Source organism: Chiloscyllium plagiosum, unplaced genomic scaffold (assembly GCF_037043375.1).
Source record: "Chiloscyllium plagiosum isolate Xiang-an unplaced genomic scaffold, Cpla_swu_hap1 HiC_scaffold_7, whole genome shotgun sequence".
NCBI lineage: Eukaryota > Metazoa > Chordata > Chondrichthyes > Orectolobiformes > Hemiscylliidae > Chiloscyllium > Chiloscyllium plagiosum.
Genome location: NW_028270145.1, coordinates 72,081,407 through 72,108,794, shown reverse-complemented (window position 1 = coordinate 72,108,794; position 27,388 = coordinate 72,081,407). Strand labels below are relative to the sequence as shown.

The 27,388-nt window shown below is 40.1% G+C and overlaps 1 protein-coding gene across 50 annotated transcripts in view; it reads left to right on the top strand.

Moving 5' to 3' along the window:
- LOC122551665 (mucin-13-like) overlaps positions 1–27,388 on the top strand; it is a 93,116-nt gene that overhangs the window by 28,712 nt on the left and 37,016 nt on the right. For 21 of the 50 annotated variants that reach the window (XM_087989120.1, XM_087989152.1, XM_087989139.1 and 18 more), the window contains 8 exons: positions 995–1,018; positions 2,495–2,518; positions 4,008–4,031; positions 5,476–5,499; positions 6,973–6,996; positions 8,441–8,464; positions 10,308–10,331; positions 18,944–19,066. In XM_087989120.1, the coding sequence (XP_087845246.1) occupies positions 995–1,018; positions 2,495–2,518; positions 4,008–4,031; positions 5,476–5,499; positions 6,973–6,996; positions 8,441–8,464; positions 10,308–10,331; positions 18,944–19,066 (291 nt within the window). The remainder of the gene's footprint in view (positions 1–994; positions 1,019–2,494; positions 2,519–4,007; positions 4,032–5,475; positions 5,500–6,972; positions 6,997–8,440; positions 8,465–10,307; positions 10,332–18,943; positions 19,067–27,388) is intronic. The other 29 variants (XM_087989146.1, XM_087989142.1, XM_087989135.1 and 26 more) reach the window with 8 other exon arrangements.

Below are 27,388 nucleotides of genomic sequence, written 5' to 3'. Positions count from 1 at the left end.
AAACAAACAATTAATCCCCAATAGCCAGATGGGAACATGAATGTGTCTGAAAAGTTGGAAAGATTAAATGGTTGAGGAGGTCAGCACTGAGGAACAGGAAAATTGATGTTTCGGGCAGGGGGCCTTCATCAGGAATGATCTTGGGGAAATAGTAGACAAATGCTAAGGAAACATAAATTCAGGTGGGGGTCATCACTGATTAGTGAAGACATTGTTGCATTGCAAGAAGTGGGAGCTATTGTCAGGGAAGAAGGTCAGAATCCATTCTGGAGTGGTGGATGGATAAAACTCTGAACATGCACTAGATCCATGACCTGTATCACCTGATATGGTTTTATCACCAACAAGGGGATGGAAAATGTTTTGTTGCAGAGTGTTGAAAGACATGCTAAGTGCAGCATCAAAGTGATCCTGCAGACAATGCTCAATAAAAAATTGGTTTAGTGCGTTAAATGGAAGATGTAACATGTAACAGGTCTACCATGCTTCCACATGAGGGAGCTGAGAGGAAAGGAGAATGAGACTGTCTGTGAGGTGGAACAATGTCAATGGAAGGGTCATTAATAAATTTTAAATGACTTGGAAAAAAACCAGAATGTGCAATATGCAGCAAGGGATGAGGATCCAAATAAACCATCTGAGAGGATAGTGCCGGGAGATTCATGAAGGGTTTTCAGAATGGAACGAGGAAGCAGACAAATAGAAGAAAAGCAATGGGCTATGTAGAAAGACCGGAGTAATAGCAGAAAATAAATTGCTCTCAAAAAGTGTCAGCACAAAGAGACAGGGCTGAATGTTAATCTTCTGTACTTTTGACATCATGAAACGCTCATGTGCCACCGTACATAATACAGGAAATTACTGTGTATGAATAAAATGGATTATACTGGTAAAAATGAACATCATCAATGATGAGAAAAAAACACTTCTTTGAGAAATTAATTTCAAATGTAGAATTTTCTCACATTAACAATATAAATCAATTTTCTTTCAGTCACAACTACAACAGGCTCAACAGGTACAATCTTTATATTATATGTTGATTGAAATGCCAGCCTCAGAACTGATGTTTGAAAACCCAAAGAATGGGATTGACTGAAGCTCTCACATTAGAAAATGCTGTTAATTGCATTCAAAGAACTATCATCAAGATTAGAAATGCAAGGATGATAAACATGATTGGGAGGAGTTTTATTTTTCTGATAAATTATTGATAGCATGATGCAAACAGTGCAATCACATTCATTTCAGATTGTGAAAAGTGAGTTCTTTTATTTTGTACATTTTGTTGTTACTGATTCAAAGAAAATTGCCAGGGAAAAAGACATTCTAATCTGGCCATTCAAGAAAAATACTAATTGTATTTAAATTGAATGATCATAGTTAGAATTTCATGGCTATTCACCTTTTCTCCAATATATAGTGGCAAATGCATTTTAGTGGTGCAGCGTTTGTGACCCTACTCTGTGTTCGATGTTCATAAGTACATTCTTAAGTAACTTGATTTCTAAAATCTAACAACGACAGAGTAAAAGAATTAAGCACCAATAGCCAGATGGGAAGGTGATTGTGTCTGAAAACCTGAGAAGGTTAAATGGTTGAAGTGGTCAGCAGCATCCGAGGAGCAGGAAAATCAACGTTTAGGACAGGAGCCCTTCATCAGCAATGATCTTGGAGAAATAGTAGACAAATGCTCAGGAAACACAAAGTCAGATGGGGGTGAAGACATTGTTGCATTGTAAGAAGTGGGAAGCAGGACAAAATCCAATCTGGAGCAGTGAATGAATAAAACTCTGAACATGCACTATATCCATGACCTATATCACGTTACATGGTTTTATCACCAATCAGGAGATGGAAACTGTTTTGTTGCAGAGTCTAGGAAAACATGCTAAGTGCAGCATCAAAGTGTTCCTGCAGACAATGACAAATAAAAAATCAGTTTAGTGTGTTAAAAGGAGGCTTTAACAACGGGTCTATCATGCATCTGCTTTAGGGAGGCTGAGAGGAAAGGAGAATGAAACTGTCTGAGATGTGGAGCAAGGTCAATTCAATAATAAAGGACTTTAATAAATTTTCAATGACTTGGAAAAGAAACACAACGTGGAATATGCAGCAAGTGATTCAGAACCGAATAAACCATCTGAGAGGACATTGGAGCGAGTGTCATGAAGGGCTTTCAGAGTGGAATGGGGAGCACACAATTAGACGAAAACCAATGGGCTATGTAGAAAGACAGGAGTAATGCCAGAAAATAAATTTGCTCTCGAATCAGCACAAATAGAAAGGGCTGAATGTCAATCTTCTTTATGTTTGACATCATGAAACGCTCATGTCCCACTGTACATAATCTAGGAAACTATTATGTATCAATGAAATGGATTATACAGATAAAAATGAACATGTTCAAAAACTGGAAAGATCATTTCTTTGAGAAATTAATTTCAAGCGTAGAATTTTTTCACATTAACAATATAAATCATTTCTCTTTCAGTCGCAACTACAACAGACTCTACAGGTACAATCTTTATATTTTATGTTGATTGAAATGCCAGCCTCAGAACTGATGTTTGAAAACCCAAAGAATGGGACTGAATGAACTTCTCGTGCTAGAAGATGCTGTCAATTCCACTCAAAGAACAATCATCAGGATTAGAAATGCAAGGATGTCAAACATGATTTGGAGGAGTTTATTTTCTGATTAATTATTGATAGCATGATGCAAACAGTGCAATCACATTCATTTCAGATTCTGAAAAGCAGGTTTGTTTAGTTTGTACATTTGATCATTACTCATTGAAAGAAAATTCCCAGGGATAAAGAAATTCTAATCTGGCTATTCAAGAAAAATACTAATTGTGTTTAAATTGAATGATCATAGTTAGAATTTCATGGCTATTCACTTTTTCTCCAATATACAGCGGCAATTGCATTTTTGTGGTGCAGTGTTTGATAGAGGTTCATCAGTACATTCTTATGTAACATGATTTCTAAAATCTAACAACGACCACAAAAGACAATTAAGCCCCAATAGCCACATGGGAACATGAAGGTATCTGAAAAGTTGGAAAGATTAAATGGTTGAGGAGGTCAGCACCTGAGGAACAGGAAAATTGATGTTCCGACAGGAGGCCTTCATCAGGAAGGATCTTGGGGAAATAGTAGAGAAATGCTAAGGAAACATAAAGTTAGATGGGGGTCATCACTGATTAGTGAAGACATTGTTGCAATGCAAGAAATGGGAGCTATTGTCAGGGAAGAAGGTCAGAATCCATTCCGGAGTGGTGGATGGATAAAAATCTGAACATGCACTAGATCCATGACCTGTATCACCTGATATGGTTTTATCACCAACCAGGGGATGGAAAATGTTTTGTTGCAGAGTGTGGGAAGACATGCTAAGTGCTGCATCAAAGTGTTCCTGTAGACAAAGCTAAAAAAAATTAGTTTAGTGCTTTAAAAGGAGGATGTAACATGTAACAGGTCTACCATGCTTCCACATGAGGGAGCTGAGAGGAAAGGAGAATGAAACTGTCTGAGAGGTGGAACAAGATCAATTCAATAATAAAGGTCTTCAATAAATTTTAAATGACTTGGAAAAGAAACGCAATTTGGAATATGCAGCAAGTGATTCGGAACCGAATAAACCATCTGAGGGGACCTTGAAGCGAGTGTCATGAAGGACTTTAAGAGTGGAATGGGGAGCAGACAATTAGATGAAAACCAATGGGCTATGTTGAAAGACTGGAGTAATGGCAGAAAATAAGTTTGCTCTCAAAACGAGTCAGCACATAGAGAAAGGGCTGAATGTCAATCTTCTTTACATTTGACATCATGAAACGCTCATGTCCCACTGTACATAATCTAGGAAACTTTTATGTATCAATGAAATGGATTATACTGATAAAAATGAACATGTTCAAAAACTGGAAAGATCATTTCTTTGAGAAATTAATTTCAAACATAGAATTTTCTCACATTAACAATATAAATCATTTCTCTTTCAGTCACAACTACAACAGGCTCTACAGGTACATTCTTTATATTATATGTTGATTGAAATGCCAGCCTCAGACCTGATGTTTGAAAACCCATATGAATGGCACTGAATGAACTTCTCGTGTTAGAAGATGCTGTCAATTCCACTCAAAGAACAATCATCAGGATTAGAAATGCAAGGATGTTAAACATGATTGGGAGGAGTTTATTTTTCTCATAAATTATTGATCGCATGATGCAAACAGTGCAATCACATTCATTTCAGATTGCGAAAAGTGGGTTCTTTTAGTTTGTACATTTTGTTGTTACTGATTCAAAGAAAATTGCCAGGGAAAAAGAAATTCTAATCTGGCCATTCAAGAAAAATACTAATTGTATTTAAATTGAATGATCATAGTTAGAATTTCATGGCTATTCACCTTTTCTCCAATATATAGTGCAAATGCAGTTTAGTGGTGCAGTTTTTGTGACCCTACTCTTGTTAGATGTTCATCAGTACATTCTTATGTAACTTGATTTCTAAAATCTAACAACGCCAAAGTAAAAGAATTAAGCACCAATAGCCAGATGGGAACGTGATTGTGTCTGAAAACCTGAGAAGGTTAAATGGTTGAACTGGTCAGCAGCATCCGAGGAGCAGGAAAATCAACGTTTAGGACAGGAGCCCTTCATCAGCAATGATCTTGGGAAAATAGTAGACAAATGTTAAGGAAACACAAAGTCAGATGTGGGTGAAGACATTGTTGCATTGTAAGTAGTAGGAAGCAGGACAAATTCCAGTCTGGAGCAGTGAATGAATAAAACTCTGAACATGCACTATATCCATGACCTATATCACCTAACATGGTTTTATCACCAATCAGGGGATGGAAACTGTTTTGTTGCAGAGTGCATGAAGACATGCTAAGTGCAGCATCAAGGTGTTCCTGCAGACAATGACAAATAAAAAGTCAGTTTAGTGTGTTAAAAGGAGGCTTTAACAACGGGTCTATCACGCATCTGCTTTCGGGTGGCTGAGAGGAACGGAGAATGAAACTGTCTGAGAGTTAAATTTTAAATGACTTGGAAAAGAAACACAAAATGGAATATGCAGCAAGTGATTCTGAACCGAATAGACCATCTGAGAGGACATTGGAGCGAGTGTCATGAAGGGCTTTCAGAGTGGAATGGGGAGCACACAATTAGACGAAAACCAATGGGCTATGTAGAAAGACAGGAGTAATGCCAGAAAATAAATTGCTCTCAAAACGAATCAGCACAAATAGAAAGGGCTGAATGTCAATCTTCTTAACGTTTGACATCATGAAACGCTCATGTCCCACTGTACATAATCTAGGAAACTATTATGTATCAATGAAATGGATTATACTGATAAAAATGAACATGTTCAAAAACTGGAAAGATCATTTCTTTGAGAAATTAATTTCAAGCGTAGAATATTTTTCACATTAACAATATAAATAATTTCTCTTTCAGTCGCAACTACAACAGACTCTACAGGTACAATCTTTATATTTTATGTTGATTGAAATGCCAGCCTCAGAACTGATGTTTGAAAACCCAAAGAATGGGACTGAATGAACTTCTCGTGCTAGAAGATGCTGTCAATTCCACTCAAAGAACAATCATCAGGATTAGAAATGCAAGGATATCAAACATGATTTGGAGGAGTTTATTTTCTGATTAATTATTGATAGCATGATGCAAACAGTGCAATCACATTCATTTCAGATTCTGAAAAGAAGGTTTGTTTAGTTTGTACATTTGATCATTACTCATTGAAAGAAAATTCCCAGGGATAAAGAAAGTCTAATCTGGCTATTCAAGAAAAATACTAATTGTGTTTAAATTGAATGATCATAGTTAGAATTTCATGGCTATTCACTTTTTCTCCAATATACAGCGGCAATTGCATTTTTGTGTTTGATAGAGGTTCATCATACATTCTTATGTAACATGATTTCTAAAATCTAACAACGACCACAAAAAACAATTAAGCCCCAATAGCCAGATGGGAACATGAAGGTATCTGAAAAGTTGGAAAGATTAAATGGTTGAGGAGGTCAGCACCTGAGGAACAGGAAAATTGATGTTTCGGGCAGGGGGCCTTCATCAGGAATGATCTTGGGGAAATAGTAGACAAATGCTAAGGAAACATAAATTCAGGTGGGGGTCATCACTGATTAGTGAAGACATTGTTGCATTGCAAGAAGTGGGAGCTATTGTCAGGGAAGAAGATTAGAATCCATTCCGGAGTGGTGGATGGATAAAACTCTGAACATGCACTAGATCCATGACCTGTATCACCTGATATGGTTTTATCACCAACCAGGGGATGGAAAATGTTTTGTTGCAGAGTGTGGGAACACATGCTAAGTGCAGCATCAAAGTGTTCCTGCAGACAATGCTCAATAAAAAATTAGTTTAGTGCGTTAAAAGGAAGATGTAACATGTAACAGGTCTACCATGCTTCCACATGAGGGAGCTGAGAGGAAAGGAGAATGAGACTGTCTGTGAGGTGGAACAATGTCAATGGAAGGGTCATTAATAAATTTTAAATGACTTGGAAAAGAACCAGAATGTGCAATATGCAGCAAGGGATGAGGATCCAAATAAACCATCTGAGAGGATAGTGCAGGGAGATTCATGAAGAGTTTTCAGAATGGAACGGGGAAGCAGATAAATAGAAAAAAAGCAATGGGCTATGTAGAAAGACCGGAGTAATAGCAGAAAATAAATTGCTCTCAAAAAAAGTCAGCACAAAGAGGCTGAATGTCAATCTTCTGTACTTTTGACATCATGAAACGCTCATGTGCCACCGTACATAATACAGGAAATTACTGTGTATGAATAAAATGGATTATACTGGTAAAAATGAACATCATCAATGATGAGAAAAAAACATTTCTTTGGGAAATTAATTTCAAATGTAGAATTTTCTCACATTAACAATATAAATCAATTTTCTTTCAGAAACAACTACAACAGGCTTGACAGGTACAATCTTTATATTATAAGTTGATTGAAATGCCAGCCTCAGAACTGATGTTTGAAAACCCAAAGAATGGGATTGACTGAAGCTCTCACATTAGAAAAAGCTGTCAATTCCTTTCAAAGAACTATCATCAAGATTAAAAATGTAAAGATGTTAAAGATGATTGGGAGGATTGTTGATAGCATGATGCAAACAGTGCAATCACATTCATTTCAGATTGTGAAAAGTGGGTTCTTTTAGTTTGTACATTTTGTTGTTACTGATTCAAAGAAAATTCCCAGGGAAAAAGAAATTCTAATCTGACCATTTGTATTTAAATTGAATGATCATAGTTAGAATTTCATGGCTATTCACCTTTTCTCCAATATATAGTGGCAAATGCATTTTAGTAGTGCAGCGTTTGTGACCCTACTCTGTGTTAGATGTTCATCAGTACATTCTTATGTAACTTGATTTCTAAAATCTAACAACGACAGAGTAAAAGAATTAAGCACCAATAGCCAGATGGGAAGGTGATTGTGTTTGAAAACCTGAGAAGGTTAAATGGTTGAAGTGGTCAGCAGCATCCGAGGAGCAGGAAAATCAACGTTTAGGACAGGAGCCCTTCATCAGCAATGATCTTGGAGAAATAGTAGACAAATGCTAAGGAAACACAGTCAGATGGGGCTGAAGACATTTTTGCATTGTAAGAAGTGGGAAGCAGGACAAATTCCAGTCTGGAGCAGTGAATGAATAAAACTCTGAACATGCACTTTATCCATGACCTATATCACGTTATATGGTTTTATCACCAATCAGGAGATGGAAACTGTTTTGTTGCAGAGTGCATGAAGACATGCTAAGTGCAGCATCAAGGTGTTCATGCAGACAATGACAAATAAAAAATCAGTTTAGTGTGTTAAAAGGAGGCTTTAACAACAGGTCTATCATGCATCTGCTTTAGGGAGGCAGAGAGGAAAGGAGAATGAAACTGTGTGAGAGGTGGATCAAGGTCAATTCAATAATAAAGGTCTTCAATAAATTTTAAATGACTTGGAAAAGAAACGCAACGTGGAATATGCAGCAAGTGATTCGGAACTGAATAAACCATCTGAGAGGAACTTGGAGCGAGTGTCATGAAGGGCATTTTGAATGGAATGGGGAGCAGACAATTAGATGAAAACCAATGGGCTATGTTGAAAGACTGGAGTAATGGCAGAAAATAAGTTTGCTCTCAAAACGAGTCAGCACATAGAGAAAGGGCTGAATGTCAATCTTCTTTACGTTTGATATCATGAAACGCTCATGTCCCACTGTACATAATCTAGGAAACTATTATGTATCAATGAAATGGATTATACTGATAAAAATGAACATGTTCAAAAACTGGAAAGATCATTTCTTTGAGAAATTAATTTCAAACATAGAATTTTCTCACATTAACAATATAAATCATTTCTCTTTCAGTCGCAACTACAACAGGCTCTACAGGTACAATCTTTATATTATATGTTGATTGAAATGCCAGCCTCAGAACTGATGTTTGAAAACCCAAAGAATGAGACTGAATGAACTTCTCATGTTAGAAGATGCTGTCAATTCCATTCAAAGAATTATCATCAGGATTACAAATGCAAGGATGTGAAACATGATTTGGAGGAGTTTATTTTCTGATAAATTATTGATAGCATGATACAAACAGTGCAATCACAATCATTTCAGATTCTGAAAAGCAGGTTTGTTTAGTTTTGTACATTTTATCGTTACTCTTTCAAAGAACGTTCACAGGGATAAAAGAAAATTCTAATCTGGCCATTCAAGAAAAATACTAATTGTGTTTAAATTGAATGATCATAGTTAGAATTTCATGGCTATTCCCTTTTTCTCCATTTTACAGTGGCAGTTGCATTTTAGTGGTGCAGTGTTTGTGACCCTGCTTCTGTGATAGATGTTCATCAGTCCATGCTTATATAAGTCCATTTCAAAAATTGAACAATGTTCGAGTAACATAATTAAACACCTGTCACCAGATGGTAACAAGAATGTGTCTGAAATCTAGTGAAGTAGGTTAATGATCTTGTGGAATTAGCAGAGCAATGTTTAGGAAACAGAATATCTTTTTGGATGTGGCATGCACTGAGTCCATGACCAATGTCTCTGACCATAGTAACATCACCCACCAGGGGATGGAAACTGTTTTTATGTAGATTGCAGAAAGGCATGCGAGGTGGACTACCAATGTTTTCCTGGAGTGCAGGTCGTAAGATTGCAGTTTTGTGGATCAGAAAGACACTTAAACAACAGGTTTTAGTGAAACTTGTAAAGCTTCAGAAGAGTTATACAAGGATGTTGCCACAGTTGAAGGATTTAAGCTGTAGTGAGAGGGTGAGTAGACTGGGTCTATGTTCCCTGGATCATTGAAAGCTGATGGGTGACCTTATAGATAAAATAATGAGGGGTCTGGATAGGGTGAATAGACAATATCTTTTCGCCAGGTTGCAGGAGTCAAAACCTAGAAGGCATAAATTTAAAGTGAGAGTGGAAAGATTTGAAATGGACTAAAGGGGCAACATTTTCATGTGGAGGCTGGCACATATATGGAATGTGCTTCCAGAGGAAGAGCTGGAGGTTGTTACAATTACAACATTTAATAGTCATCTGAGTGAGTATATGAATAGGAAGGGTTTGGCAGGATATAGGCCAAATGCTGGCAAATTAGATTAGACTTATTTTGATAATCTCGTCACCTTGGACAAGTTGGACCAAAGCATCTATTTCCAAGCTGTATATCTCTATGACTCTATGATTTATAATAGTTCTACCATGATTCCAATTTAGGGACCCTGAGAAGCAGGGCAAAACAAGTTACACAAGGTTGGGCAACATTGAAAATGGAAGGATCTTTAATCAATTTCAATTGACTGGGAAAAGAATCAACATGAAGTATATTAGATGAGTGGTTATGATTTGAATATTCCCCCAAGAGGGTAGAGGAGGGAGATTCACGAAGGGCTTTCAAAGAGAACTGAAACAAACACAAAGGAGAAAACATCTAAAGGCTGTGTAGAAATGCTGAACCAATGGCAGAAGACAGACTGCACATGAAGAGTCTCAACACACACACAATGGGCTCTCTGTCAGCCTTCTGCACCATCAAGAACACTAAACTCAGATGCACCAGCACAGAGAATACTGGAGATTACTGTGTTTCAATGAAATGTTTTATACAGATAAAAATGCACATAATCAAACATTAGAATTAATGTTTCTTCTGGAAATAAACATCAAATGTAGATTGTTTTCATATTAACATTTTAAAACATTTCTCTTTCAGACACATCTCCGACAAGTCCTCCAGGTACAATCTATTTATTACATTTTGATGGAAATGCCAGGTTCTGAAATCATGTTTGAAAACAAAAAAGAAGAGGTTGAATGAATTTCTTTCATTAGAAGTTGTTTTCATTTCCAATCAAAGAACAATCATCAAGATTAGAAATACAAGGATGTCAAACATTCTTGGACAGATTTCATTTTCTGTTAAAGGATTGATAGCATTATGCAAACAGTGCAATCACATTTGTTTCAGATTCTAAAAAGCGTGTCTTTTTAATTTGTTGGTTTTGTTGGTTGTCCAATGGAAATTCACCAATATCAGGGCTCATAGCAGAAGCAGTAATGCAGAGACTTGAACAAGCTGCCCTCCCTGAAGAAGGGCTTATGCCCGAAACGTCGATTCTCCTGTTCCTTGGATGCTGCCTGACCTGCTGTGCTTTTCCAGCAACACATTTTCAGCTCTGCCCTCCCATCTATCCAACCAAAACTTTGGGTCCGCTATGTAGATGACATCTTTGCCATCACAAAACGGGACAAATTAGAGGAAACATACAACACCATCAACAATATCCTGACAGGCATAAAATTCACAAAAGAGGAGGAGAACGACAACAGACTCCCATTCCTAGACGTGATAGTTGAACATATAGTTAAGGAAAGCTTCAAACCAGCGTCTACAGAAAAATAACAAACACAGACCAAATACTTAACTTCAGAAGCAATCATCCCAACATCCACAAACAGAGCTGCATCAAGACATTATTTCAATAAGCTACATTATACTGCAGCTCCCAAAACCTATAAAAAGCAGAAGAAAAATATATATACAATGTTTTGAAGAAAAACGGGTACCCAATAAACACAAACCGCCAATTCCTCAGAAACAAACCCAAACAAGCAGACACAACTCAACCTAAAACTACAGCCACATTACCTTACATCAAAGACATATCAGAAATAACTTCCAGACTACTCAGACACCTTAGCATCATGGTAGCCTGCAAAACTACCGACACACATGAACAGCGACTAATGAACCTAAAGTATCCATTGGATACTACCAGCAAAACTAACGTCATTTACAAAATACTATGCAAGAATTGTAAAACACACCACATCAGACAAATTAGCAGGAAACTTGCCACCAGATGCATGAACACCAGCTGGCTACCAAAAGACATGAACCACTCTCATTAGTTTCCATACATACAGACAAAGAAGGACACCACTTTGACTTGGACAACACACACATCCAGTGAAACAAAGACATGTATTAGGATTCTTAGAAGCATGGCATTCTAACCAGAATCCATCAATAAGCACATTGATTTAAATCCTATCTACCTTCCCTTGAAAAAAAGAACCAGAAATTATATCACCCCTCTTAAGAAACCAAGACCTATAAATTGAGAGGCAGGACATACCACCAGAGCTTCACCAGAGACTCTCACTGATGATGTTACCTAGTACGGTGACAAAACGTCTAAAAACAAATTAGCTAACTTACGTACTTATCGTCAGCCTAAGCTACAAATCTTCTCAAAACTCGCTAATTTATTACCCACCCCTAACTGCCCTCATCCTGTGAATGAATTTTTAAAAACAAATTCTCTTCAAAGAACTATTAACCAAGATTAGAAATGCAAGTATATTAAGCGTGCTTTTAAGGAGTTTATCTTCTGTTAAACAATTGATAGTGCTCTGCAATTGGTGCAATCACTTTCATTTCAGATTCTTAAAAGACTGTAATTTTTATTTGTACATGTTATTATTGCTCATCCAATGACAGGAAATAAATATTCTAATCCAGCCTTTGAGAAACCTGCTAATTGTGTATTAATTGAATGAAGATAGTGGGCATTGCGTGGGCATTGCGTGGGAATTCAGTTGTGCTCTGATATATACAGTAGTGATAATTGCACCTGTGTGTTTCAGGGGTGATTTCCCTTTGTCTGAGTTAATCTGACATAACTTGATTTCCAAAATATAACAATAACAGAATCAAAGAATTAAGCACGTGTAGGTGCTCGGGATCATGATGTAGTGGCAATATGACTGAAAAGTAGTGAGGATTAGGTCATTAATAATCTTGGGGAAAAGGTACAGAAATGATAAGGAAACAGAAAACTCAGATGGTGTGTCAGCACTGATTAGAGAAGATACTTTTGCATTGAAAAAGAGAGCACGACCTTTAGGAGGAGGGATAGAATCCATTTTAGAACAGTGATGCAATACAAATATGACCATGCATTGGACCCATGTCCCATACTGGAATTTAGTAATATCGCCCACAAGGAGATGAAAACTTTTTTTTGAAGAGTGCAGAAGTGCATGCCTGGTACAGCACCATTGTACTCCTTGAGTCAAGGTAAGAAGGAATCAGTTTAGTGAGTCAGACAGAGGTGGAAACAATAGGTCTACAGTGAACATGTGGAGGAGGGACAACAAGCTATTCAAGGTTGGAGGATAATAATGTGGGAAGGTTCCTTAATCAATTTAAAGTGACTGGCAAAAGAACTAACATGTGAAATATGCTGCAAGTGGTGGGAATGCAATTAAAATTTAGCAGATTGTTTTCGGATAGTGCGATTTGTCCGATAAAGGGTGATTGGGTAAATTGATATTCTCTCGTGTTTTGAAAATTGAGAGGTGATTTCATTGAAATCAACAACATATTTCTTGGGATGGACTGAGTAGTTTCAGAAAATCTGTTTTGCTTGGTTGGAGAGGATAAAACGGGGGAATGCATTTTAAAAATAAGACAGATGACACTTAAAGGCAAGATGAGGAGAAATGATTTTACTCAGAGGGTTGTGAACCTTTAATATTCTGTCCAACAGATGGCTCAGTCTTTGAGAATGTTTAAGGTACAGATTGATAGATTACTCCTTCCCTGTGGCATATGGGGTTAAGGGGATGGCATGGGGGTGGTGATAAGAAACATTGAAATGTGTCATTTGCCATGATTGTATTGAATGACAAGGTTGGCTCAATGACCAGAATGGCCTCATCCTGTTCTCAGTGTGAAATTGGGAGGTTGATGAGGTGGGCTCTTAGAAAGATGATGAGGATATTTGAAGGCTCACAAGCATGTTCAGGCTGAAGCTGGAGGCCAATAGCAGAGGAGCACTCACTGTTGCTTTGCATTATGCTAGAAATTGAAAGTGGGCAATGGAGAAGAAAATGGCTGTGGATACACTTAGAGTGGGCACTTAGTGACTCGAATTGTGAGGGAACAAACATCAATCATTAAGCTATTAAAGGAAAACAATGTAATTCACACACCCACGGACTTAACAACACACAGGCACTCGAGCCAACCTAAACGTTGACCCTGACTGTACATTGCACCTCCCCAGCAAAGCTACACTTTTGAGTACAGAGGGAGCCAAACATTAAAGATGTTGAATGAAGAGGAACAAATCTGTTACTATAACACAATGCTATGTGTATACATTGTTCTCCATACTTCCAGATGGTGCAGAAGGCTCTCAGTGGAGACTTCTAACCATGGGATCCCATCTGTAGCCATGTAGAGCTGCTGAAAGGTGTGAATATGTGTTTAGCATCTGTATTAAAACACATTAAAAATAACATCAAGAACATTTTTGGAGACAGTGATAGTGAGGCACAAGCTTTTCAGACCCATGCTATCAAAGTGCAATCAATAGGTTTTCTTTTTTTTGCTCCCTCCCACTATGTCTCAGTGTAGTCCCAGTGTAGGAGGGTTGGGAGGAGCCATTTTGAAGTGAAGACCATTGGCCCTGGAGGTTTGATGGAGAAACCCTAGACAGGCCACATACCAAGGGTTTCATTGCCAGAAGCAAGTTGAACTTCCTTCACTTGAGCTTCCAATGGTCAGTGTAGAGCAAGCAGGTGGAGATGGAAGCCCTTTTGGTGCTGCATTAATCCTTGTCTGGTTGAGGCACTTGGACTGATGTCAAGTTTCCTATGTCTATTCCCATTAGACCTGGAGATTAATGAGTGAGCTGATAAAGTGTAGATGTGTGTGTATCTCTAGCTGACTCTGAGGTTGCTGAGCCTGGTTCACCATAGCAATCACCAACCTCTCCATAGATGCAGACAGATGGTCACATGATTCTCTGCACTACTGCAGCTTCAGGGCAATGAGTGCCGTTGTGTCCCATATTCCTATTAGCCATTGCAGCTTCTCCTTGTGCAGCTGGATGAAGTCCTTGATTGCTGATACCACAGACTCATCTCCTACCCGGAGCTGAACAACTGCCAGGACTTCAGAAATCCTCTGAGGGCCAGTGACCTGGGGCTTTTCTTCCTTAGGCAGCTGGGCAGTTTGTAGTGAGGTGCTCACCAGATTGTGTACTTATGCTTTCTATATCTATGGTTCCCCCACTGAGGTGTCTGGGCTGGTGAGGAATGCAGGAGGCAGCCTTGCTAATGCTATTTCTAAGGCCTCAGTATGCTTGTCCTTAGAGATCAAGGATGGAGCCAGGTGTTAGGTCAAGTGAAGGCTAGGTGGAACCTCAAAGGAGAACAGGCTGGAAAGTAGTCTGTGTTGGTTGAAATTGACAGTCCAGTGAAATGTGAAAATTGCAGTTGAATGAAGAGCAGTATTTACTCATTTGGCAGGACATGGATGTTTCTGCAAAGTCACAGGAGCTGTCCCAGTCTTTCCCTTTGAGGGCCACAATTGTCTCCTTGTGGGGGGTGAGGATGCAAATGTCAGGGACCCTTCTACCCATTTGGACTCTCTCTTCCCTGTTATAGAGTCATAGATTCATACAGCATGGAAACAGACCTTTTCGGTCCAAATAATCCATGCCAACCATGTTCCCAAAATAAACTAGTGCTACTTGTCTGCATTTGGCCCATTCTCTCCAAATCTTTCCTACTCGTGAACTTATCCAAATGTCTTTTGAATGCTGTAACTGTACCTGCATCCGCCACTTCTTCTGGCAGTTCATTCCACACGTGAACCATTTCTCCCACAGAGAGGAAAAGGGGGCCAAAATTACTTGATGTGCAATTTCAAAGTTTTCAGATGACACAAAGCTTGGAACAATTGTAAGGAGGAGTGAGGAGTGATTGTGACGAAATCAGTGTAGAATTTCTGAAAGACATAGACACATTGATGAAGTGGGCAGATGGGCTGCAGTGCAGAGAAGTGTGAGCTGATGCATTTTGGTAGGAGGAATATCAAAAGAAAATGTAAAATAGGGGGTAAAACTCTTGAGGGGGTGGGGAATGCAGAAGTAGAGGAACCTGAGTGAATATGTGCACATATCATTGAAAATGGCAGACAGGTAGAGAAAGAAGTTAGTAAAAGAATATAGTATCTTCAGTTTTAATAGGTAGTACAAGAGCAAGGAGGTGATTTTGAAACACTTCATTAAAACACTTAATGGATATTCTTTGGAGAATTGTGTAGAATTCTGGATGCCACATCGGAGAAAGTGCCAAAGCAGTTCTTAAGAATGGTTCTGGAGATGAGGAACTCAGTTATGAAGATAGATTGGAGAAGTTGGGACTGTTTTCTTCGGAGAGAAGAAAGCTAAGAGAAGATCTGATAAAGGTTTTCAAAATCATGAGTTATCTGGATACAGTAGATAGACATAAAATGTTCCTGTTCATAATAGGATCAAGAAGAAGCAGACATAGATCTAAAGTAATCTTCAAAATAAGCAAGGATTAAGTGAAGGAAATGTTTTCACTCAGTGAGTAGTTCGGTTTTGGAATGTATTACAAGGAGGCAGGTACACTTGAAACATTCAAGAGGCCATTAAATGATTATTTGGAGAACAAAAACGTAAGGGTATGAGGAGAAAGTAGGACTAGGTAGCACTAGGTCATGAAATGAGCAGGTTCAGGCACAAAGAATTGAATGACCTTCTTCTATGGTTCTGAGATTACAGTGGATGGCACTGCTGTTAGTTCTGGTGCATATCGTGGAAAGGTGGTGTGTTTTACTATAGGAATGAGGAGTCATTCCTATAGTAAAACTTCCTGGACTGAAGTGGAGAAGGTGTTGCATGGGATAGTGAGAATAGCAGAGCATGAACTGTGGTGGGAGATGGGAGCAGAAACAGAGATACAGCCAGTATGAAGTGGCAGAAAGCAGAGTATGACACTTAATGTAGCAAACAACTTCATTCCTCTTCAGCCTGGAAATGGCACTGAGTTGGGTGATGACCTCAAAGTACCAGCAGAAGAGGCCCTGGATGATTCTGTCTACCAGGATCTTAAGGCTCCTGCTGGAGAATCTCAAGGCCTTCTTCTCCTTATCTGACATGTTCAGACTCCAGCCTTGACTGATTAGAGCAGTCAATGCTAGGTTCACATCAGGCTTTTAAAGGTGGCACAGGAAGAAGGGATGCTGTGTTTTGGTGGGTATCTATTGAGTGATGAGTTGTTCTGTGGTAGGATGAGACAAGAATTGCATGTGAGTGAGGCTAATCAATCAGGCAAGTCTGATAAGATAGGATGAGAAAATTTACATGGCCTTGCAGTGAAAACCCTCAAAAAAAACTTGATACAACTCAGATTTAGCCCAAAAAGTGTATTATACATCCCTACCCATCTAGATATATGCTTGTATTTATTCATCAAGAAAAATATTCCCATACGACATACGAACAGAAGCAGCCCATTGAGTCTGCTCTGCCATTCAATGAGATTGTGGAGTAATCCCTTATATAGTTTTAGTAAAACCTCCTACTTTGATACTCTATTGTCTTTGAAATAAAGGTTATAATTTCATTTGCCTTCCCATTTTCTGCTGAACTTGGATGCTAGCATTTTTTGGTTTCTGCTTGAGCACTCCCAAATCCTTTTGTTCCATCGCTTTCTGTCGTCTTTTTCCATTTAAATAATATTCAACTCCTCTACTCTTTCCGCCAAAGTACATAACCTCACATTTCTCCACATTAAATTCCATCTGCCAAGTTTTTGCCTACTCGCTTAATCTGTCTATATTCTTATACAAACTCTTCATGTTATCCTCACTTATTTATGTGTAATCCACAGACTTGGCTATGGCACATTCACTTTCCCTATTCAAGTCATTAGTATATAGTAAATAATTGTGGCTCAGCACTGATCCCTGTGGCACATCACTAATTAAACCATTGAATTCCAATTGTGCAGAAACAGGCCGTTTCTGGTCCACACTGACCTTCTGAAGAACATCCCACCCAGACCCATTCCCCTCCCCTTTCCCTGCATTGCTCATGACTAATCCACCTAGCCTGCACATTCCTGGACACTATGGGCAACCCACCTAACCTGCACATCTTTGGACTGAGAGAAGAAATTGGAGCACCTTATGTAAGCCCATGTAGACACAGGGAGAATGCGCAAACTCCACACAGACAATCACCCGAAGGTGGAATCAAATCTGGGTCAGTGGTGCTGTGAAGCAGCAGTGCCAACCACCATGCCACCCCTTCATCCTAAGAATTATCCCCTTATCCCAAATCTATGTTTTCTATTAGTTTGTCAAGCCTCTGTCCAAGAAAATATAATACCTGCAACGCCAGTTATTAATTCTTCAAATAATTCTAACAAATTTTTCAGCATGATTTTCCTTTTATGAAGTCATGCTGACTCTGCTTGATCCTATTATGTATTTGTAAATGGAATGGTATTACATCTTTTATAATAAAATAAGCAAAGTTGCCATAGTCTGTGAGGACCATAGAGCTGCTCTCTCATTTGAGAGAGACATCTAGTGGTTATCTAACATGGAATCACCATTCCTCAGGCAAGGGGAGAAGTTGGGAAGGAGGGACGGTCATGGTAACCTCAGCCAGGACAAGCTTCTAACATTTTCTCAATAATAGACATTAAGCTAACTGGCTTATAGTTACTTGTTTTATGTCTTCTTCATTTTCTTAGTAAATGTGTTTCAGCAATTTTCCGATCCTCTGGGACTTCTCTAGAATCTAAAAATGCTTGGACAATTACCACCAGTGCACCCATATTTCTCTAGAGCTGTTTCTTTAACTATCCTAGGATGCATCAGAATCTGTTTTTAGCCCTATTAGTTTCCCTAGCATATTTTCTCCAATGGCAATTATTGTAATCATTTCCCCTCCTCATGTGAATCTTGATTATTTAGTAATTTTGAAATGCTAATGGTGTCTTCTATTGTAAAGACTGATACAAAGTATTTATTCACATTCTCTGACATTTCTGGTTTCTGTTATTATTTCTTCAGCCTCATTATACATGGGGCATATGTTAACTTTGGCATCTCTCTTTTTATATACTTAACAAAGCTCTTGCTGTTTGTCTTGATATTACTCACACGTTTACAGTCAAAGCTTTTTTTCTTCCTCTTTATTTATTTGCCTATATAACAAATACAAAGCAGTTAACAGAATTTGAATCTTCTTGCTTACTTGTCCAGAATTAATTTGCGCTATCAATCAACACTCACCTCCTATGATTACTTTGGTATTGTAAATATGATATTTGAACTATCAAGCAAGTATGACAGGCATGTGGACATATGCTTCACATATGTGACATTTGAAGTGTATTGTATTGTGGTAGAGTAATAGTAGTTTATAAATGATATGCCAATCATTCATTCAGTTGTATGTAATTGTGTTAATTACACATGATATATAATTTTAATACATTTCTTTTTCTCAGTTCACAGTTGTGCTTCAAGCCCCTGTAGAGATAATGCAACCTGTGTGGAAATCTTCCAAAGCTATACTTGTGATTGTGGCTTCAATTTTTACTATGATTACACTGATGATTCCTGCAAGGAAGGTAAGGATTAAACTTTTATTAGAGCATAGAATAAAGACATTGAACAGTACAGCATAGTACAGGCCCTTTGGCCCACGATGTTGTGCTGGGCATTTATCTTAATCAAAGATCAACCTAACCTACACACTCCTCAATGTACTGCTGTCCATGTGCGTGTCCAACAGATGCTTATTTGTTCCTAATGTCTCTGACTCTACTACCACTGCTGGCAGTGCATTCCACGCACCCACCATTCTCTGCATAAAGAACCTACCTCTGACATTTCCCCTATACCTTTCTCCAATAACCTTAAAATTATGACCCCTCGTGACAGTTATTTCTGTCCTGGGAAAGGTCTCTGGCAATCTACTCTATGCCTCTCATTACCTTGTACACTTCTATCAAGTCACCTTTCTTCCTTCTTCTCTCCAGTGTGAAAAGCCCTAACTCATTCAACCTCTCTTCATAAGCTAAGCACTCTGCACCCTCTCTAAAGCATCTATACCCTTCTTATAATGAGGAGACCAGAATTGGACACAATATTCCAGGTGTGGTCTAACTAGGATTTTATAAAGCTGTAGCAAAAACCTCAAGACTCTTAAACTCAATCCCCCTGTTAATGAAAGCCAAATCACCATATGCCTTCTTAACAACCCGATCAACTTGGGCTGAAAAATGTGTTGCTGGAAAAGCGCAACAGGTCAGGCAGCATCCAAGGAGCAGGCGAATCGACATTTCGGGCATAAGCCCTTGCCTGAAACGTCGATTCTCCTGCTCCTTGGATGCTGCCTGACCTGCTGTGCTTTTCCAGCAACACATTTTTCAGCTCTGATCTCCAGCATTGCAGTCCTCACTTTCTCCAATCAATTTGGGTGGCAACTTTGGGTGGCATCTATAGATGTGGACCCAAGATCCCTCTGTTCTTTTACACTGCCAACAATCCTGCCCTTAACTCTGCAATCTGCATTCAAATTCAACCTTCCAAAATGAATCACTTCACACTTTTACAAGTTAAACTTCATCTGCCACTTCTCAGCCCATCTCCGCATCCTGTCAATGTCTTGTTGCAGCCTGAAACAGCCCTCGATGCTATCTACAACACCACCGACCTTTGTGTCTTCTGCAAACTTACTAACCCACCATTCCACTTATTTATCCAAATCATTTATGAAAACTACGAAGATGCAGAGGTCAAAGAACAGATCCCTGCAGGGTACCACTGGTCACCAACCACAGGTGGAATACTTTCCACCCACTACCACTCGCTATCTTCTTTCAGCCAGCCAATTCTGTATCCAGACAGCCAAATGTCTCTGTGTCCCATGACTCCTAACTTTCTGAATCAGCCTACTGAGGGGAACCTTATCAAATGCCTTACTGAAATCCACATACTCCACATTCACTGCTCGACCTTCATCAACTTGTCTTGTCGCATCCTCAAAGAACTCAATAAGGCTTGTGAGGCATGACCTGCTCCTCACAAAGGAATGTTAACTATCTTTAATTAAACTATGTTTTTCCAAATAGTCATAAATCCTCTCTCTCAGAATAATTTCCAGTACCTTGCTTACCACAGACATAAGACTGACTGGTCTGTAATTCCCATGGATTTCCCTATTCCCTTTCTTGAACAGAGGAACAACATTCATCTCCTTCCTGTCAGCTAGTACTACTCCCGTGGAGAGTGAGGATGCAAAAATCATCACCAGAGATGCAGTAATCTCATTCCTCATTTCCTTTAGTAACCTTGGATATATCTGGTTCAGCCCTGGGGATTTACCTATCTTGATGCTTCCCAGAATTTCCAGCACATCCACTTTCTTAACATCAATCTGTTCAAGCTTATTAACCTGGTCCACAGTGTTCTCACTATCAATAGGATCCCTCTCTCTAGAAAATTCTGAAACAAAAAATTCATTCTGGGGCTCCCCTACCTCTTCAGACTCCAGGCACAAGTTCCCTCCACTGTCCCTGATCGGCCCAACCCTCTCTGATCATTCTGTTATTTTTCACATAAGTGTAGAACACCTTTGGGTTTTCTCTAATCTTTCCCGCCAAGGCTTTTCTGTGCCCCCCTCCTAGCCCTCTTCAGTCCATTTTTGAGTTCTTTCCTAGCTACCCTGTAATCCTCTAAAGCCGTGCCAGATCCTTGCTTCCTCAACCTCATTAAGCTTCCTTCTTCCTTTTGATGAGAAGCTCCTCTTCCCTTGTCAACCAAGGCTCCTTCACCTTCCCATTCCTTGCCTGTCTCAATGGGACAAAATTATCTAACACTCACAAAAAGTATTCCTTAAACAGCCTCCATATTTCTGTTGTGCATTTTCCGTAGAACAATTGTTCCCAATTTATACTCCATAGCTCCTGTCTAATAGCAGTATAATTTCCTCTCCTCCAGTTAAATACCTTTCCACACTGTCTGTTCCTAATCCACTCCGTGGCTTTGGTAAAGGTGAGGCAATTGTGGTCACTGTCACCGAAATGCTCTCCCATTGAGAGATCTGACACCTAGTCTAACTTGTTGCTGAGCATCAAATCCAAAATGACCTCTCCTGCAGTCGGCCTACCTACATACTGAGTCAGGAATCCTTCCTGGACACACATCACAAAATCGGCTCCATCCAGACCATCTGCACTAAGGACGTTCCAATCAATATTGGGGAAGCTGAAATCACCCATAACAACAACTCCATTATATCTACATCTTTTCAAGATCTGCTGTCCAATCTATTCTTCCATCTCTCTGCTGCTATTGGAAGGTCTATAGAAACACCCAATAAAGTGACTGCTCCTTTCCTGTTACTGACTTCCACCCATACTGACTCAGTAGACAAATTCTTCTCAAGAACCTTCTTTTCTGCAGCTGTAATTAACTCTAATTAACAATGCTCCTACCCCTCCTCTTTTATTCCACCCCCCCTTCCCTCAACCTCCCCTCACCCCCGGTTCTTTTTAAAAGATCTAAACCCTGGAACATCCAATAACCATTCCTACCTCTGAGAAATCCATGTCTCAGTTATAGCCACAACATTGTAGCTCCAAGTACTGATCCATGCTCTAAGTTCATCACTCTTATTCCTAACACTCCTTGCATTAAAACCCACACACTTTAACCCAACCCGTTGCCCTATCAACTGTTTATCCTTCCTGACAGAGTCTCTGCATTCTATTTCTGCCTGTTCAACAATCACCCTCTCCTCTGATCTGTAGCTCTGGTACCCATTCCTCTGCTAAATTAATTTAAACCCTCCCAAAATGCTCTAGCAAATCTCCCACCCAGGACATTGGTGCCCTTCCAGTTTAAGTGCAACCCATCCTTCATGTACAGGTCCCACATTACCCAGAAGGTACCCTAATGATTTACATATCTGAAGCCCTCCCTCCTGCACCAGCCCTGTAGCCACTCACTCCCTGTTCCTCACCTCACTAGCACATGGCACTGGTAGTAATCCTGAGATAAGTACTCTGCTTATTCCGCTTTTTTAGCTTCCAACCTAACTCCCTAAAATCTTAGAATAATGCAAGCTACTCATATTGTTTACAAAAAAACTTCATAAAGGGGGTGATGGATTCTCAAGGGAACGTAGCACAAACAGCCAAGTTTCTGGTATTTAGACTGGCTCTAATGCAACGAGGGGTACGTCTGCTTCCAAGAGATCAATTGTGTTAGGGGATTCTGTAGTCCGAGATACAGACAGATGTTTCTGTGGCCAGCAGAGAAAAAGCAGAATGGTGTGTTGTTTCCCTGGTGCCAGGATCAAGGATGCCTCAGAGAGGGTGCAGAATGTTCTCACGGGGGAGAGGGACCAGCAGGAGGTCATTGTCCACATTGGAACCAACGACATTGGAAGGGAAAAGGTTGAGACTCTGAAGGGAGATTATAGAGAGTTAGGTAGAACTTTAAAAAGGAGGTCCTCAAGGGTAGTAATATCTGGATTACTCCCATTGCTACGAGCTAGTGAGGGCAGGAATAGGAGGATAGAGCAGATGAATGCATGGCTGAGGAGCTGGTGTATGGGAGAAGGATTCACATTTTTGGATCATTGGAATCTCTTTTGGGGTAGAAGTGACCTGTACAAGAAGGACAGATTGCACCCAAATTGGAAGGGGACTAATATACTGGCAGGGAAATTTGCTAGAACTGCTTGGGAGGATTTAAACTAGTAAGGTGGGGTGCGGGGGGGGGGTGGGCGGGGTGGGCGGGGTGGGACCCAGGGAGATAGTGAGGAAAGAGATCGATCTGAGCCGGGTACAGCTGAGAACAGAAGTGAATCAAACAGTCAGGGCAGGCAGGGACAAGGTAGGACTAATAAATTAAACAACATTTATTTCAATGCAAGGGGCCTAACAGGGAAGACAGATGAACTCAGGGCATGGTTAGGAACATGGGACTGGGATATCATAGCAATTACGGAAACATGGCTCAGGGATGGGCAGGACTGGCTGCTGAAGGTTCCAGAATACAAATGCTACAGGAAGGATAGAAAGGGAGGCAAAAGAGGAGGGGGAGTGGCATTTTTGATAAGGGATAGCATTACAGCTGTGCTCAGGGAGGATATTCCCAGAAATACATCCAGGGAAGTTATTTGGGTGGAACTGAGAAATAAGGAAAGGATGATCACCTTGTTGGGATTGTATTATAGACCCCCAATAGTCAGAGGGAAATTGAGAAACAAACTTGTAAGGAGATCTCAACTATCTGTAAGAATAATGGGGTAGTTATGGTAGGGGATTTTAACTTTCCAAACATCAACTGGGACTGCCATAGTGTTAAAGGTTTAGATGGAGAGGAATTTCTTAAGTGTGTACAAGACAACTGTCTGATTCAGTATGTGGATGTACCTACTAGAGAAGGTGCAAAACTTGACCTACTCTTGGGAAATAAGGCAGGGCAAGTGACTGAGGTGTCAGTGGGGGAGCACTTTGGGGCCAGTGACCATAATTCTATTAGTTTTAAAATCTTGATGGAAAAGAATAGACCAGATCTAAAAGTTGAAGTTCTAAATTGGAGAAAGGCCAATTTTGACGGTATTAGGCAAGAACTTTCAAAAGCTGATTGGAGGCAGATGTTCACAGGTAAAGGGACGGCTGGAAAATGGGAAGCCTTCAGAAATGAGATAACAAGAATCCAGAGAAAGTATATTCCTGTCAGGGTGAAAGGGAAGGCTGGTAGGTATAGGGAATGCTGGATGACTAAAGAAATTGAGAGTTTGGTTAAGAAAAAGAAGGAAGCATATGTCAGGTACAGACAGGATAGATCGAGTGAATCCTTAGAAGAGTATAAAGAAAGTAGGAATATCCTGAAGAGGGAAATCAGGAGGGCAAAACGAGGACATGAGATAGCTTTGGCAAATAGAATTAAGGAGAATCCAAAGGGGTTTTACAAATATATTAAGGACAAAAGGGTAACTAGGGAGAGAATAGGGCCCCTATGCCTTCCTTGAAGAAGCTCTCTGCCTCCCTGGATGCTGCCTGACCTGCTGTGCTGTTCCAGCAATAAAGTTCTCTCTACAAAGATTTCAGTGAGTCCCTCTCTCACTGCACATCAACTTTGATCTCCAGCATCTGCAGACCTCACTTTCTCCTCGAAGATTTCAACCTACTGCGAATGCTCTTACAAGGATGCCTTCCTTGAAGAAGCTCTCTGCCTCCCTGGATGCTGCCTGACCTGCTGTGCTGTTCCAGCAATAAAGTTCTCTCTACAAAGATTTCAGTGAGTCCCTCTCTCACTGCACATCAACTTTGATCTCCAGCATCTGCAGACCTCACTTTCTCCTCGAAGATTTCAACCTACTGCGAATGCTCTTACAAGGATGCCTTCCTTGAAGAAGCTCTCTGCCTCCCTGGATGCTGCCTGACCTGCTGTGCTGTTCCAGCAATAAAGTTCTCTCTACAAAGATTTCAGTGAGTCCCTCTCTCACTGCACATCAACTTTGATCTCCAGCATCTGCAGACCTCACTTTCTCCTCGAAGATTTCAACCTACTGCGAATGCTCTTACAAGGATGCCTTCCTTGAAGAAGCTCTCTGCCTCCCTGGATGCTGCCTGACCTGCTGTGCTGTTCCAGCAATAAAGTTCTCTCTACAGCATCTGCAGACCTCACTTTCTCCCCTCAAAGATCAGCAAGGCAGCCTTTGTGTGGAGCCACAGAAAATGGGGGAAGATACTAAATGAATATTTTGCATCAGTATTTACTGTGGAAAAGGATATGGAAGATATAGACTGTAGGGAAATAGATGGTGACATCTTGCAAATGTCCAGATTACAGAGGAGGAAGTGCTGGATGTCTTGAAACAGTTAAAGGTGGATAAATCCCCAGGACCGGATCAGGTGTACCCGAGAACTCTGTGGGAAGCTAGAGAAGTGATTGCTGGGCCTCTTGGTGAGATATTTGTATCGTCGATAGTCACAGGTGAAGTGCCGGAAGACTGGAGGTTGGTAAACGTGGTGTCACTGTTTATGAAGGGTGATAAGGACAAGCCAGGGGACTATAGACCAGTGAGCCTGACCTCAGTGGTGGGCAAGTTGTTGGAGGGAATCCTGAGGGACAGGTTTTACATGTATTTGGAAAGGCAAGGACTGATTTGGGATTGTCAACATGGCTTTGTGTGTGGGAAATCATGTCTCACAAACTTGATTGAGTTTTTTGAAGAAGTAACAAAGAAGATTGATGAGGGCAGAGTGGTAGATGTGATCTATATGGACTTCAGTAAGGCATTCGACAAGGTTTCCCCATGGGAGGCTGATTAGCAAGGTTAGATCTCATGGAATACAGGGAGAACTAACCATTTGGATACAGAACTGGCTCAAGAGTAGAAGACAGAGGTGGTGGTGGAGGGTTGTTTTCCAGACTGGAGGCCTGTGACCAGTGGAGTGCCACAAGGATCGGTGCTGGGCCCTCTACTTTTTGTCATTTACATAAATGATTTGGATGCGAGCATAAGGGGTACAGTTAGTAAGTTTGCAGATGACACCAAAATTGGAGGTGTAGTGGACAGTGTAGAGGGTTACCTCAGATTACAATACGATCTTGACCAGATGGGCCAAAGGGCTGAGAAGTGGCAAATGATGTTTAATTTAGATAAATGCGAGGTGCTGCATTTTGGGAAAGCAAATCTTAGCAGGACTTATACACTTAATGGTAAGGTCCTAGTGAGAGTTGCTAAACAAAGAGACCTTGGAGTGCAGGTTCATAGCTCCTTGAAAGTGGAGTCGCAGGTAGATAGGATAGTGAAGAAGGCGTTTGGTATGCTTTCCTTTATTGGTCAGAGTATCGAGTACAGGAGTTGGGAGGTCATGTTGCGGCTGTACAGGACATTGGTTAGGCCACTGTTGGAACATTGCGTGCAATTCTGGTCTCCTTCTTATCGGAAAGATGTTGTGAAACTTGAAAGGGTTCAGGAAAGATTTACAAGGATGTTGCCAGGGTTGGAGGATCTGAGCTACAGGGAGAGGCTGAACAGGCTGGGGCTGTTTTCCCTGGAGCATCGGAGGCTGAGGGGTGACCTTATAGAGGTTTACAAAATTATGAGGCGCATGGATAGGATAAAAATGCAAAGTCTTTTCCCTGGGGTGGGGGAGTCCAGAACTCGAGGGCATAGGTTTCGGGTGAGAGGAGAAAGATATAAAAGTGACCTAAGGGGCAACTTTTTCACGCAGAGGGTGGTGTGTGTATGGAATGAGCTGCCAGTGGGTGTGGTGGAGGCTGGTACAGTTGCAACATTTGAGAGGCATTTGGATGGGTATATGAATGGGAAGGGTTTGGAGGGATATGGGCCGGGTGCTGGCAGGTGGGACTAGATTGGGTTGGGATATCTGGTCAGCATGGACGGGTTGGACCGAAGGGTCTGTTTCCATGCTGTACATTTCTATGACTCTATGGCTCTGAGTGTAGTCTATGCAAAATAACAACTCGAATACCTATTTTGATTATTTTGAATACTTGTCTAGAAGCATAAAATATATGTAAAATAAGAATTTACCTAATTGAGACAAGCTAAAAGAGGTCTCGTTGACTGAAAGTCAGGAATACGAATTATGATATATTTTAGAAGAATAAAAACTTTAAAATGATACAGGGTCCAAAAGAAAGGATTGAAATATGAAAACAGGAAAATGATAAGACAAAATTAATGTCCAGAAACAACTGAAGAGCAATGATAACCATAACAGATGACATACTATTGCACTTGTTTATACACAAGCATTGTATTAGCACCACAAGTGTGAGGAAACTGATGTTGAAACATTTTGAGACACTTTGCAAGAGCATTCTTCTTCAACAGTCTCAGCAGGAATATTGTGTACACTTGTGGATGTCAAGGTCACAAAGATAGCAGCGAAGGT